General features: G+C 34.1%; 2 protein-coding genes across 4 annotated transcripts in view; both read left to right on the top strand.

Annotated features, from left to right (window-relative positions):
• Nucleotides 1–4,361, top strand: part of LOC127851628 (nucleolar protein dao-5-like) — a 37,461-nt gene extending 33,100 nt beyond the window's left edge. For all 3 annotated transcript variants that reach the window (XM_052385450.1, XM_052385452.1, XM_052385451.1), the window contains 2 exons: nucleotides 112–355; nucleotides 776–4,361. In XM_052385450.1, the coding sequence (XP_052241410.1) occupies nucleotides 112–315 (204 nt within the window). In that variant the 3' untranslated portion in view covers nucleotides 316–355; nucleotides 776–4,361. The remainder of the gene's footprint in view (nucleotides 1–111; nucleotides 356–775) is intronic.
• Nucleotides 4,362–6,578: 2,217 nt separating this feature from the next.
• LOC127849886 (uncharacterized) lies at nucleotides 6,579–7,334 on the top strand. Its single transcript, XM_052382638.1, has one exon. It carries the CDS (start codon nucleotides 6,579–6,581, stop codon nucleotides 7,332–7,334), a length of 756 nt encoding a protein of 251 aa, XP_052238598.1.
• The last annotated feature ends 7,183 nt before the right edge of the window (nucleotides 7,335–14,517 follow it).

Genomic DNA, 14,517 nt, shown 5'->3' on the forward strand with positions numbered 1-14,517 from the left:
GTGACAAAAAAAACCTTTGGGGAGCATCACCCGTCTCCGACGGTTTCTTGTTTTCCAGAGCCAGGCTCAAATGTTTTTAAAGCTCAAATGTTCCATTCATGGTATGTGCAGGGTTCAGAGCCAGAAATCACGTCATACAACAGAGGGATGTGTGAGTGTGTGGACTACATCTTCTACAGCTCGACCAGCCTCGACAACGTGGGTGTGTACTCTGTGGCTGCTCGGGAGCGAATCATGTCGACCGGTGGAACCCCAGACCAGCACTTCCCATCAGATCATGTCTCCATTAAGGCTGTCTTAGCCTTCAAGATGTAGATGTACGATGGTACTGGTGGCTTTCTTGTTGCTATATCAGGTTATTGATTTCTCCTTCTTTCTGCAGTTTTTTTCCTTTTCCATACCAAGATAGTTGAAACAATAGATACTACCTGAGATAGATCTATTTAAGAAAGAGGGTAAGCAGTTAGGTTTTTTCCTTTCATATATGTGTGATGTAAATGACACCTGATATCTTATGTATGTGAGAAACTTTTAAATTTGATTTGAATTAAGTTTTTGATAACATATTGGTGTTCTTTTTCATATTCTTTATGGTCTGGTTTATCAAAATGTTAGTCTTTGCATTGGCATGCTACAGTAATAAACTGGACACTCTTCAATCTTGAAGCTTTTGAAGAATATGTTTCGATAGAAACTATTGAGTTAAGCATGGGCACAACCTATCCATGCTTTTATTTAAACGAGGCCATTTACTGGAATTACTCATATTTTTCAGGTTATGACTGTTAATCATTGTATAAGCCACACCGTTTAATGAAGACAATTGTTCTTGTACAGCCAAGATCACATCATTCTGACAAGTGAGGACATGTGGTTGTCAACTGAGGACACACACAATAGATTAGCAAAACTTGTGCTGTATGAGTTGCTTTGTGGGAAAACTTGGCTTAATGCATGTGTGTAAAGTATTGCCCCAGATGAGCCTGTGAAGTCTGCACTGGCTAATAAGGACTTACACTTTTCACTTTACATTTTTTTTTTTAAAGGAAGTCTATTCTAAATGAAAATTCAGTGAAGGCGGAAAGTGTTGTCCCAGATTAGCCTGTTTGGATTGCACAATCAAATCTCTGTGCAGACACTTTACGGACATGCATTAAGTCCAATTTACTGAGCACATGACTCCTATATCTCCAAGGCATCATTGTTGTTGTTATATTTTAAACATTGTGTAGTCTTCTATTGCACCAGTTTCTAACATTGTTATTTTTATTACCCATTTTTTGTGAAAATCATTATAAGGGTAACTCGGGAAATTCATTATTCAGCCATGCTTTCATTCAGTTATATAAATGAATATTTTGTTTATGATGCTATTGTTCACATGGAAATGTTTAGCTAGTTGAACATGCTCTTGAATTTGCTTTGAATTTTTTCCCACTCTTATTGACTTTTGTGTGGGAAAATTCTGTACAAAATGTGTATTCGACTGCAAATCTGTTCGCATTGTAGTGTATGCTATGAAGAATTTTTTTAGGCAATATAAAAATTAAAAAGGCATTGTTGTGCTGCAATACTTAAACAGTGATCAAGTGCTACAAACTGGCATCTGTAAATGAACATTCTCTTGGTAAAAAATGTCTATTATTCTAATATCCAATGACCATTTTCTTTGGAACCAAATAGAATATGTACTGGAATTCAATGTTATGAATCCTTGACAGATAAAGATAGTTTGTTGATATAAAGTGTCTTTGTAAGGTTGATGCTTTGATGTTCGTTCAGTATTTGAAAGAAAGACACCAGGAACATGGTGTAATTGTGTAGTGCTGTAATTCAATTAATTGCAAACCAATTACATAAGGTTTTTTGTACTGTTGAAACAATACTTGTACCATAAATTTTGTGTTTTAAAATGGTGTTTGTCCATGTTTTTCAGCGTTGAATATTTGTAAATAGTTCAAGTTAATTGTTCATGTATTTCAGTTAGTATTGTTTTAGTGTTTTGTATGTCTGCAAGTGTTAGTTTGGATTATCTTTCACTTTCATAATGTTGACGTAATTTGTCACACAGTTGCATAATTGTTTAATCGAGACCAGCCATTCTTAAAAATTTCAAAGCAAAAAAAGCCAAGCAGATATGCTCACATAAAACAATATCAGTCTCGACAATGTTCAACACTGATATTCATAACTTTCTCTTGGATCATCTTGCTAAAATATGTGCAGCTTTTGCATATCCCATCTTTTTAGTGCGTTATATACCTTGTGGCTATTTTGAAGATATAACTGTTTTTAGAGAAATATATTATGTCCTGAAATTGTATTTTCATCTGTAGATATAAAATGACTAATTAGATCAATTAAACAGTGATTATTTAAAAGTGGCAAGACCTTGTTTACAGCGGCATATTTTATTGGGTAGGTTAGATTGTATTTATGATCTGGGTGGGTTACATTATCAAATGTAAACATCTGATATTGTTGTCCTTAACACACCATGTAATTTTTGAAATGTATGTGAGATGATAATGAACATTTTTGTGTTTAGGTTAGGTATGTTTATTTGCAGTTAATGATTGTTTCATGATTATGCATTTGCTTTTAAATGTATTTTGGCTTTCCTGTGTTTGCTTGTATGTAGTTGTATGTAGTTTTTTTTTTTTTAGGTTTGAATTCTGCTTAAACTCAAATTAATACAGCCCTTACATTTTGAAGATGTCAAATTAAAAGCAAGAGTTGCACTTCTGGAGTACCGGTACATCTTGCGATCGTAGACTTGTATTGACTATCAATCAAATTTTATATTGTTTTGTTTCAAATACATACAGTGGTGTATGATATGTTTTGTTTTGACGTATATTGCATTTTATTTTTTTCACTTGACTGGATATATTTTGTTTTGATTAAATTTTAATTTACATTAAATCTTGCATTTTTTCTAATGTTTGGTCCCAATTTTGAAATATTTTGAGTTAAACAATGGCCAAGGGAGGTATGTTTTTTCTTTTAGGTGGCATTTCTTGTGGCATAATTGATGCAATGATAAAATGCTATACATTGCTACCCTCTAGTCATATCTTTTGAAGTGTTCATTAAATCACTTCCACTTTAAGCTTTAAAATTTAAATGGATTGATTACTCTTCAATCCATGTGAAAGATAAGAAGTTATTACATGACAAAGGGTCCATTTTACTTGTGGATTTTACGGGATTGCATCATTTACACCAGATGTTATTGAATACAAATGATCAGGATCATTAACTTTACTGTTTTATTTTTAGTTTTTTTTATATGTAAAAAAAACCCTTTATAGTGTGTCTTCACGCTCCACTCAACAGATTTTAGGTAACATTTATCATCAATATTTCCTTAAATGGAATCATTCCCTGTTGGAAATCACTGGTATAGTGTTTGTTTGCATACACTTTAAAACAGATAAAACGATGCCAATTCATTTGATTTGTACATTGTGTAAATTATTTATAGTTTTACTTGTTAGCAGCGTTAATTTTAAAAGTTTCTAATATGTTTTTAGTCTTGAAACAATAAATTGTAGGTAAGCCATGTTATCAGTTATTAGTAAGAACGTCATAGCGTTACCGAGGTAAACGTAAATATCCTTTATTAAGAGAAAAGTCCTCCAATATGAACGTCAAATGAATAAGAAATGCCTCAATACCCAATTTTATAAGCAAAATAATAATACGAATTTAACAAAGTGACTTATAATAAGACAATGTTGGAATAGTTTATCTGGTGATATTTTGCAGCACTATGCACCTTTTTACACAGGATCTTCCCTTGTTGGGTTGTCTTTGTTGTTGTGTGTGTATATATTGTGCAGTATCGAAAGTGGTGCAAAGGAATGTCAGTTAAGGCAAAGGAACCGTAGTATTGCTTAATAGATAAATATGCCAAAAGCAGCTCATGATTGTTTTTAAAGGTGTGAATGAGATTTGTTTTGGAATTTTGTAATCAGAAATGTGGTTTTAGAATTGTTAACTCCCCTTTTTGCTATCGTAGCTTATTTCATGCATTGAAATTCTATTGATAAATTGGCGATGTTGAAATGTTTTATGTGTACACATTATTGCACATGTATCTTCTTAGTACCATGCATACATGTATTGTTTTCCACATGCGATTTTTTTAACTGTTCCTACTTGTAGATCCATCTATGTATTAGCCTCTTGAATGTTTTGCTTAACATGTGTTTACCATGAAAGATCATTAACGGTAATAATCAGAGACTTCATTTTGTTAACATAAGAATTTCCATCGTATTTTTCCACTTTATTCAAAATGCGTTAATCGAAATTGTATATTTTTGTTCATAGTTCGAATAAAATGTGGATTTGCACTACATACTTTGTTGTCTATAACATGGCTTGTTATAACGTAACCTGAATTGCCTACTTGGTTGTCTATGTAGGAGTGTATTTATCAGAAACCCCTTTTATTCCCCATGCATCTACTGAGGCTGGAGGCGTATAGCGATTGGCTAGTCCGTTCGTTTCTCCGTACTTACGATGTTAACCCATGGTGATATATTTCGTTTCACCCCATTTATACATCTTACAAAGGTTCGATACTATCCTCACACCCACATCTCCCTTACCGCATATTGACTTTGACATTGACCTTTTTGACAGAATGACGCGTTTCGTCTAACAGTGATCATGCTGTCTGCAAAGCTTTCTTATTTGCTGGGATGACATCTTTGAGCAGTATCTACACCCCAGCACCACCTGACAGCATTTTGACAGTGACCTACTTTTGGTATAAGACTTATTCAGAAGGTCAACATTTTTGGTTAACCTAGATCTACCCCTCGCTCAACACCAATAATGCTTAATTTATATATCTTTGAATTCCAGTAAGTCAGGGAAACCTGTAATGTATTGTTAACTTATTAATGAGCATTAACAGTCAGTTAAAATTAAATTTGGAGACATTTAAGTCGCCGAGGATATTTTTCAGAAGGGATCAAACGCCAATACTGTATAATTTAACGGGCATAAATCATATTGATATATTTGGTAGAAAATGCAACACTAACTTTGCTAACGTATTGTCAGCGCAAAAGTTGTTGCTTTTGTTTGCGAGGGATATGTTAAAAGACCTGAACTTACATACTAAAAAGCAATGATAACGGCATAAACGCGTTATAACATTGAAAGCACAGAAGTTAATTGACATTATTTCTCCTATAAAAAATGTACACCAGTCTGTGACGTTATGTCACGCCTACGAACCACAAGGCTGCAATCAAGATGTTTCCAAAAACGTAGACATCTCAACGTCTTTGACAATGTCACGCACTTCATGTTTTGAACATTGTTTAGGAGTTTATTAGGCAGACTAAATATTTTGTATTGCATTAAAGAACGTAATCAAGATTTGAAGCATTTATTTTAAGCTTGCTCATCTTATGACATTTGCTGATTGAAATAAACACGTGCGAATACAACCAACCGGCCTCGAGATATTCAACGTCCACCGAAAAATCAAATCATTGGAAATCTCCACCGTCTTATCAAACAAAGACGGGGATAAATTGCTTAAAAAGTTTCAACTTGAACGGATATTATATGTCTAATAAAAATACAATTTATTAAGATCCCATGGGAACACAATTTCCATTCACATGGGAATAACGTCAGACGCAAGAAAGGGTTGTTATGTGATTTGAAGGATTTGAACGTCTAAAAGAGCTATTATAAGTTTTAGTTGTGTGCATAACGATTTTCATGATATACAGTTTTCCTACTGACAATAGGACCGGGTATATGAAAAGCGGATTTCGAAACAAAACGGGCCTGTTTCATCAACGTGATTGTTAGTCCCCTACCGGCGTAACCGAAGTTGACTGAAGGTTTAACACCGGTCTGTCTATCTGTCCGCACAATCTGGATCCTGCGATAGCTCAAAAAGTACTTAGGTTAGGTTTATGAAACTGTGTATGTGGATGAAGGGCATATGTACGTTATTTAAGTATTATCGTCGGACACAAGTTGCGATTGCTATGGTTACGTAATATTTAATTATTATTATTATTATAAATTTTATTTTTCCGTTCGATATATTGTACTATCCTCGTACAAAGGTGTGCCAGGGTTAATTGTGAGAGGGCATCCCACTCCACACCGTACATAATTGATAGCAATATACATATACTATAACGAATATAAGGAATTCAGGATTATACTTTGTAGTGGTCAGACGTGTTTCGGGGGAGCGGGCTAAATTTAGGATATCAAAACATTGGATTAACCAAATAACGTATATTTCATATCATAAGAAAGTGAATTTAATGAGCATTATTGTGACATAAAATGGAAATATAATGACTGGTAGAAATAGAAGAGAAAAGAAGAAAAGGAGGGAAAGTGACTCGGATTCAAGTGAAAATAAACGAACAAATATTCAAAAAACGCATGAGGGATTAAATTCAATTAGCCAGGTTCTCAGCGAGGCGAGTGCAGTTTTGTATGACGAGGGGATTAACGTTTCAATCAGCAACCTATTCGAGCAACTAGATAACGTGAGCGATACTTACCCTGATCCTGTCATAACTATGGCAGGGCGTTCGTGCCATGACGAACCAACAAACTCGGACATTGTAGCAATGTTGGGGAGAATTGATTTAAAACTTAAGGATATGGATAAAAGTTTGAAGCGTATTGAGTCACTCGAGAAAAAAGTAGATAACTTTGACAAGGAGCTGAAAAAGGTATGGTTACACCTCGACAAGTTTACGAATGAGATCAGTGATAAAGTAAACAGAGTTGAACATAAGGTGGACTCAGTAGATATAGAGTTAGAGGGTGCCAGGAGAAGGATAGCAGATCTTGAACGGGATAAAGATAAGCTCAAAGAAGACATTACTTATGTGCAGTCTCAAAGCATGAGAAACAATTTAATTTTTGGAAATATACCGGAAGTGCAAGACGAAACACCGGCTAAGACAGAGCAAATTTTGCGAGAATTCATTGTGAGTAATCTCAAGGTGACAAAGGAAGAAGTGGACGGTATGCGGTTAGAGAGGGTGCACAGAATGGGCCAGAAGCAAAATCAATCAGCAGGGCAGGGTTCCACCCGGGAAGAAAATAACCAGCGCCACCGCAGCATTGTGTGCAAATTTTGTTTTTTCGGCGATAGGGAGAAGGTTCGTGGTAACAGCAAGAACTTAAAAGGTTCACAGTTCTACGTCACAGAACAATTCCCACAGGAAGTTGCGGCGAAGAGGAGGCGATTATTCAAGAGGGTCAAGGAGGAGAAACAGGCCGGACGAAGAGCTTGGGTGTCTTACGACACTCTGTATATTGTTTAAATTTTAAATTGTTTAGTTTGGAATTGCAATGGTTTAAGTACTTCCAAGAGAGAGGACCCACATTTTATTTCATTTATAACAAAGTATGATGTAATAGTTTTAACTGAAGCTTGGACTGGTAAAAATAGCAAAATTGATCTTTCAGGATATCACTGTCATAATTTGTATAGAAAATATAGACACAGGAATGCTAAACGAAACAGTGGTGGAATTGTAATTTATGTGCGTGATAGCATCAAGGACGGAATATCGATTGTAAAAAATACACATGACACAATTATATGGTTTAAGTTGGATAAGCACTTCTTTAATAATGACAACGACATATATTTTTCTGCAGTTTATATGTGGAGTGACAATTCACCTATTGCTAATTTGTTTGATGCAGACTTATTTACGATTCTTGAAGAGGATATTAACCATTATCAATCATTAGGCATAGTCATGATAGCTGGAGATTTTAATGCTAGAACTGCTTGTAAATCAGACGGTATCATTTGTGATTTTTATATACCTGATATTGATTCTGAAGACTATATAATTGACACCCCATTACAAAGATATTCGATGGACAGCGGTAATAACTCTTACGGGAATAAGTTGTTAGATATGTGTAAAGGTACCGGTTTAAGGATTGCAAATGGCCGACTAGGATCAGACTTTGGACTAGGTAAATATACATGTTTTAATAGGAATGGATCTAGCGTGATCGACTACTTAATTCTTAGCGAGAGTAGTTTTAAGGTTGTTCAAAATATCTCTGTTAATGACTTCATGAACTTCAGTGATCATGCCCCACTGTCATTTGATGTTGTTTGTAATAGGCATGTTGTTAAAGAAGATCCTTATACAATTGAACGTTTAAAGTGGAGTGATGAAGAAAAAAATACGTTTCGCGAGGGGCTGATAAGTAAAATGGCAGATTTTGACAATGTAGTTTATAATGTTGATGAACACTGCTATAATAAGGCTGATTATATGGTAAATAGGTTTACGGAAATTGTACGTGAGGTGGCAGATCCATTATTCGTTAAGCACACAATAAAGTACCCACAGTTTCAAAAAAGTGTCATATCTGACTCAGATAAATGGTTCGACCATGACTGTAGAAAGGCTAAGCTTTTGTATAAAAATGCCCTATATGTGTATAATAATTCGCATAGTGATATATATAGAGTTGAACTATGTAGATTAAAATGTCTGTACAAAACCATTGTTTTAAAAAAACGCAGAGCTTTTAAATTCAAACGTTGTAAGGAATTTGAAAATTTGAAACATAGTAGACCAAAAGATTTTTGGAAATATTTTCGGTCACAAAAAACAAATATTAACGATAGTAATATACGTCTTGAAGATTTCAAGAATCATTTTGAACAAATGTTTGCTGATATAAACCAGGCTCCAAATGTTGAAGCTGAGGATTTTAATAGTAATTACGATTTTAATGATTTTTCGCATACATTTGGAGAGCTAGATAATCCAATCACATATGACGAAGTTTGTAAAGCTATCAAATTAATTAAAACAAGGAAATCGCCAGGTACAGATAAATTATTAAATGAATATTTCATAGAAGCTTGTGATATTTTAGCTGGTCATATTACAGTAATATTCAATTTTATTTTGAACACGGGCAATTTTCCAATTGCATGGACCAAGGGTATTATTGTTCCCTTACATAAAAAGGGCGACAAGTCTGATATAAAAAATTATAGAGGTATCACACTACTAAGTAATTTTGCTAAGTTGTTTACATGTGTACTAAACCAGCGTATATCAAAATGGTGCGAAGAAAATAACACCATTTCTGATGCACAATTTGGATTCAGAAAGGGTAGATCGACAGTAGACGCAGTATTTGTACTGCACTCAATTATTGAAAATTATGTTAATTCGAATAAACGTTTGTATTGCTGTTTCGTGGACATGAAGCGTTGTTTTGATTCGATTGATCTCAATGCCCTATGGTTAAAATTGTATAAAGCTAACGTGGATGGTAAAGTGTTGCGTATAATACGCAGCACGTATCAATCTGTTAAGTCATGTGTTAGACATTGCGAAAACTATTCTTATTACTTTAATATAGCAGTTGGCTTGAGGCAAGGGGAGACAATCTCCCCGATCTTGTTTTCTCTTTTCGTAGAAGATCTAGAGATGTATTTGCAAAATAGAAATAGCAAAGGTATAGTTATACAGGATATGTGTTTGATTCTTTTGTTATTCGCAGATGACATGGTTGTTATTGGTGAAACCCCAGAAGATTTACAATTGTCAATAGATCATTTGCATAATTACTGTGAAACATGGGAATTCGAAGTGAACACTGCGAAGACAAAAGTTGTAGTATTTCGCAAACGAGGTGGTTTAAAACATAATGAAAAATGGATATATGCTGATGAATACTTGGATGTTGTTAATGACTTTAACTATTTAGGTGTAACATTGAACTACACTGGTAATTTTAATCTTAATTCTCAGACGTTATATGGAAAAGGCTTAAAAGCATTGAATAATTTATTGTCAAATCTGAAAAAATACGAATGTAAACCAAGAGTAGCACTGCAGTTATTTGATGCTTTTGTTTCTCCTATTATTACGTATGGGTGCGAAGTATGGGGGTTTACCAAATCATCACAGTTAGAAAGGCTGCATTTAAAATTTTGCAAAGCTACGCTTGGTGTTAGACAATCTACAGCTAATGTAGCTGTATACGGTGAACTGGGTAGATACCCATTGTATATAAACCGATATGTACGTATTATAAAATACTGGTTAAAGTTAAAGGATAGTGATAACATTATTACCAAGTCAGTTGTTAAAGATGCTGTGTGCGATGTAAGTATAAATAGGACGAATTGGTTTAGTAAAGTTAAGAACCTTCTTACACGTTACGGTTTTTACTATGTTTGGCGTAGTGACATACCTATAAATACCAACCAGTTTATTTGTACATTTCGGCAAAGGCTAATTGATGAATATTTGCAACAATGGCAAGAAAATGTTACAGATAGTGGAGTTTTAACTTTGTATAAAACACTTAACCTGTCACATGGATTTGAAGCTTATCTAGATCTCATTGTGTCGAGAGATCTCAGAGTTGTATTTACAAAATTACGTATATGTTCCCATAACTTGAGAATACACACTGGTAGATACGAAAAATTGGATAGACATTTACGTATTTGTCAAATCTGCTCTACCAATGAGATCGAGGACGAATTTCATTTGATGTTTAAATGTACAGCATATGCTCATTTAAGACCAATTTATTTAAAACATTATTATAGAAATAGACCTAGTATGTTTAAGTTGATACAACTGTTTAATACAAACAACAAATCTGAATTGTTTATGTTAAGTAAATATATATCGGAAGCTTTTAAAATTCGCAACGTAGCATTGACGGATTTATAACACTGGTCATTGTATACAAGACTCAAGACTAGTCATTGAAAGAATACATTACAATAACAGCTAGTTATTTGATTATAAGCTATTTTTGTTCCAACAATACATATTTATTACCATATGAAATTAATCATTGTACCAAATAAGCATGAATATTGATTGTATACAAGTTCATCCTGTTAAATATATTTGTTAAATAATGACCCATACTTCATTGTATAATCTTGTTGTATTAATAATTATATGTATGCATATATATATAACACAAAAAACTGTAAAGTTTACGTGAATAAAATATGTTCTGTTCTGTTCTTCTATAACAAATTTACACATTTGATCATCAGTTACTTCTACATTATAAAACAACCAATATTGGTTCAGCAAATAAATGACAATACATGCATTTTTAATCCCGTATCGCGGCTACTGCAAAAGAGCTAACGATATCTTAACTTTGATGCTAATCATTAACACTGTTTATTTCATTGAATACATGGTAATGTAAGGACATGTATGATTAAGCTGCTTTAATAGAGGGTATAGTTTTGTTCATTTTACAATTGTAAATAAACATTTGGATCAAAACAAGTTTAAAATTTAAGGACCCATTTGCATTTTCATGTCCCAATAGAAAGGAAGGTATATTAAGGCAATTTGAATAAATATTGCATCCAAAATCAAATCTGTTATCAACTTATTTACATGCTTATATTTTCAAAAAATATGTTCTTAAGTTTTACATTCAGTTTGACAAAAGGTGCAGTCTGCTGTAGCTATATATCCAATTTTTAATAAGAAGGCGTTCGTACCTATGATTCCGTGTACAATTTAATATTGAAACAACTGTAAATTGGTATCTCGTGTAATATGAAAAGGCATAGAAAAGATATGTAACCAATCTTTTGTTTCAATACAATTACGTTTATTTAAAGGGACCGTCAACCACGAATGACGAAAATAGAAAGGTTCTAAAATACCGTATTGTACACCAATTATTAGTTTATATTGATTAAAATATCACGACTGGTATATTTCATTACTTGAAAATAGTTCATATTTTCAGTATATTCGGTAATAAAATTTCGCGATGTGAAATCGAAAGTACATCGCAAATATAGGTGACATAACGATATACACAATATAAAAAATAACGCCATTAGATTGATCATTATATATATATACAATTCACTACGCATTCACAATTTGCATTCCTGGGTTTACCACGTGACGATGATGATCAATATACTTGCGTTATTTATAGTTACTGGTAGTTACCTGGTACACATACCCAGTAAAATTTTATTACCGAATATATTAAAATATGAAAACTTAACAACTTTTTTCAAGTAATGTAATATACCAGTCGTGATATTTTAATCAATATAAACTAATAATTGTCAAACAATACGGTCTTTTAGAACTGTTATTTTTTCGTAATTCGTGGTTGACGGCCCCTTTAAACATGCTTGCGGGAACTCATTTTTGGTAAAAATATCATGCATTGGTTTTGTACCCTTTGTTTTAACTAAGATGGACCGTAGATTTGTCGGGATAAACGGCTTCATAAAGCAGTTGTCAGTAGAGCTCCCGAACCCGTTTTGCAATAAATTTATAGTATGTAACAAATGCCTTTGTTAAACCATGATTGAACAAATACACCTTTGTTACCAATTGTTATTTATGGATAATAGAAGAGTTCATTCTGTAGCTAAAGCTGATTTTTGAAGGTTCTTTTCTGTTAAGTTCGACAAATGATTTCAATGTATCTTTCAAAAATTCATTATGTATCCTGTTTATATAGTTTTCAGGATAGTGACTGTCACAGTTATATAAATTTTGAAAATTAATTTTTGTATTAACAATATGTATTCATTTACCATTTCCAGCGACAAGTCCACGGATCCATGCCCACTTAAGAGAACTGACAAAGGAAAACACATCTATCATCATTAAACCTTATTCTTTATTTTTAATATGTTATCAAAATATGTTTACTAATACGTGGTTTTGCGTTCCACACAAAGTGTAAAAACATTTTATTGATATCTGCCAACAATTCATGTGGCGGATTTGGCAAAGAAACAAAGAGATGATTTAACATCGGTAGTGCTAAAGTTGTAATAACTTGAATTCTTGAATTTAATTATTAATCATGATTCTGAAAAAAGTTTTTAACCTACTAGGTATATAGATGAAACTTGATATGTGAATAGAGGGCAAAATTTCGACGGTAATATCTTGATGTCAGTCAAGCATTATGTTTGCTATGGTAACACAATAATTGAACTTTACAAATCTGGATCATTCGATAAATAACAAAGTACGTGACCTAGGTTGATTCAAGTTTAACATAGGTAGGGAGCTATTTGGAATACGCCCGTTATTTCTGTTGTGTTCTTCTGTCTGTCTATTCGTACTTACAGATGAATGCCCGAAAAATCTAGATCCTGCGATAAGTTAAAACGTACTTGGCTGCTTTAATAAATCTCGGCATGTGGATAGAGGTTTGTAAAAGTAAAAATGCACAATTTGTTTTCATAAGGGCATTCGTCATAACAAGAAAAAAATGAAAACTCAAATTGACATTCTTGCCATAAATAAAAATTATTCAGCTAAGTTAAGAACCCTTGAAGTCAAAGTTATCAGGTGAGCGCTCTGGGCATCTTCTTTTTTTAAATTTTAAAACCTACAATAACGATTGGTCTTTCGCTACAATAGAGAGGATATTGTGCCGATTATATAAAATTGATAACACTTGTCAAGCTCTGGTCATATTGCATTTACATTAGTATAGACCTGTGTTCTTACCAACAAGTACGTACTATTATCTCATTACGATGAGAATCTTTGATAGTTTAGTTAAGATTGCTGTTTTTGCATGTGTCTTCCGCTTGTACATAAGCAACGTGCACAGTTGCAATACTGGGGGCAGTATGCAGCAGCGAGTGGCAACCATGGAATTGCACCTGTTGCGGTGGTTCGACTTATCCTGGAAACCAGCGTACGCGAACCGATTGCTAATTCTATGCTGCAAAGATGGAGACGAGAAGGAGAGTTGTTTAGCACGTTGCAACGTTACGAAAACGGAAGACGAAGCGCCATGCATTGATGTTTGCGGAACACATGAAAGGATAATTTCCGCTCATTGTCCAACGCCTAAAAAGAATACAACGCTCACTATGACAGACACTAAAACCCCGTCTTCATGGCATACTATTACAGTCGCAATGACAAATTTTAGACCAGGTTTAACTCCAGCCGACCACAATGCAACATCTAGGCAAGGTTTAACTCCAGCCGACCACGATGCAACAACATCTAGGCAAGGTTCAACTCAAGCCGACCACAATGCAACAACATCTAGGCAAGGTTAAACTCTAGCCGACCACCATGCAACAACATCTAGAAAAGATTTAACCCCAGCCGACATCCATTTAACAACATCTAGAAAAGGTTTAACTCCAGCCGACCACAATGCAACAATATCTAGGCAAGGTATAACTCCAGCCGACCACCATGCAACAACATCTAAGCAAGGTTTAACTTCAGCCGACCACAATGCAACAACATCTAGGCAAGGTTTAACTCCAGCCGACCACAATGCAAAAACATCAAGGCAAGGTTAAACTCCAGCCGACCACCATTCAACAACATCTAGAAAAGGTGTTACCCCAGCCGACCTCTATTTAACAACATCTAGAAAAGGTTTAACTCCAGCCGACCTCCAGGTAACAACATCTAGGCCAGGTTTAACTTCAGCCGACCTCCATGTAAC

Source organism: Dreissena polymorpha, chromosome 11, assembly GCF_020536995.1.
Source record: "Dreissena polymorpha isolate Duluth1 chromosome 11, UMN_Dpol_1.0, whole genome shotgun sequence".
NCBI classification, from domain to species: Eukaryota; Metazoa; Mollusca; class Bivalvia; order Myida; family Dreissenidae; genus Dreissena; species Dreissena polymorpha.

Bases quoted from the DNA above. Each gene is read 5' to 3' on its own strand.
- LOC127849886 (XM_052382638.1), top strand. From the start codon at position 6,579: ATGGCAGGGCGTTCGTGCCATGACGAACCAACAAACTCGGACATTGTA.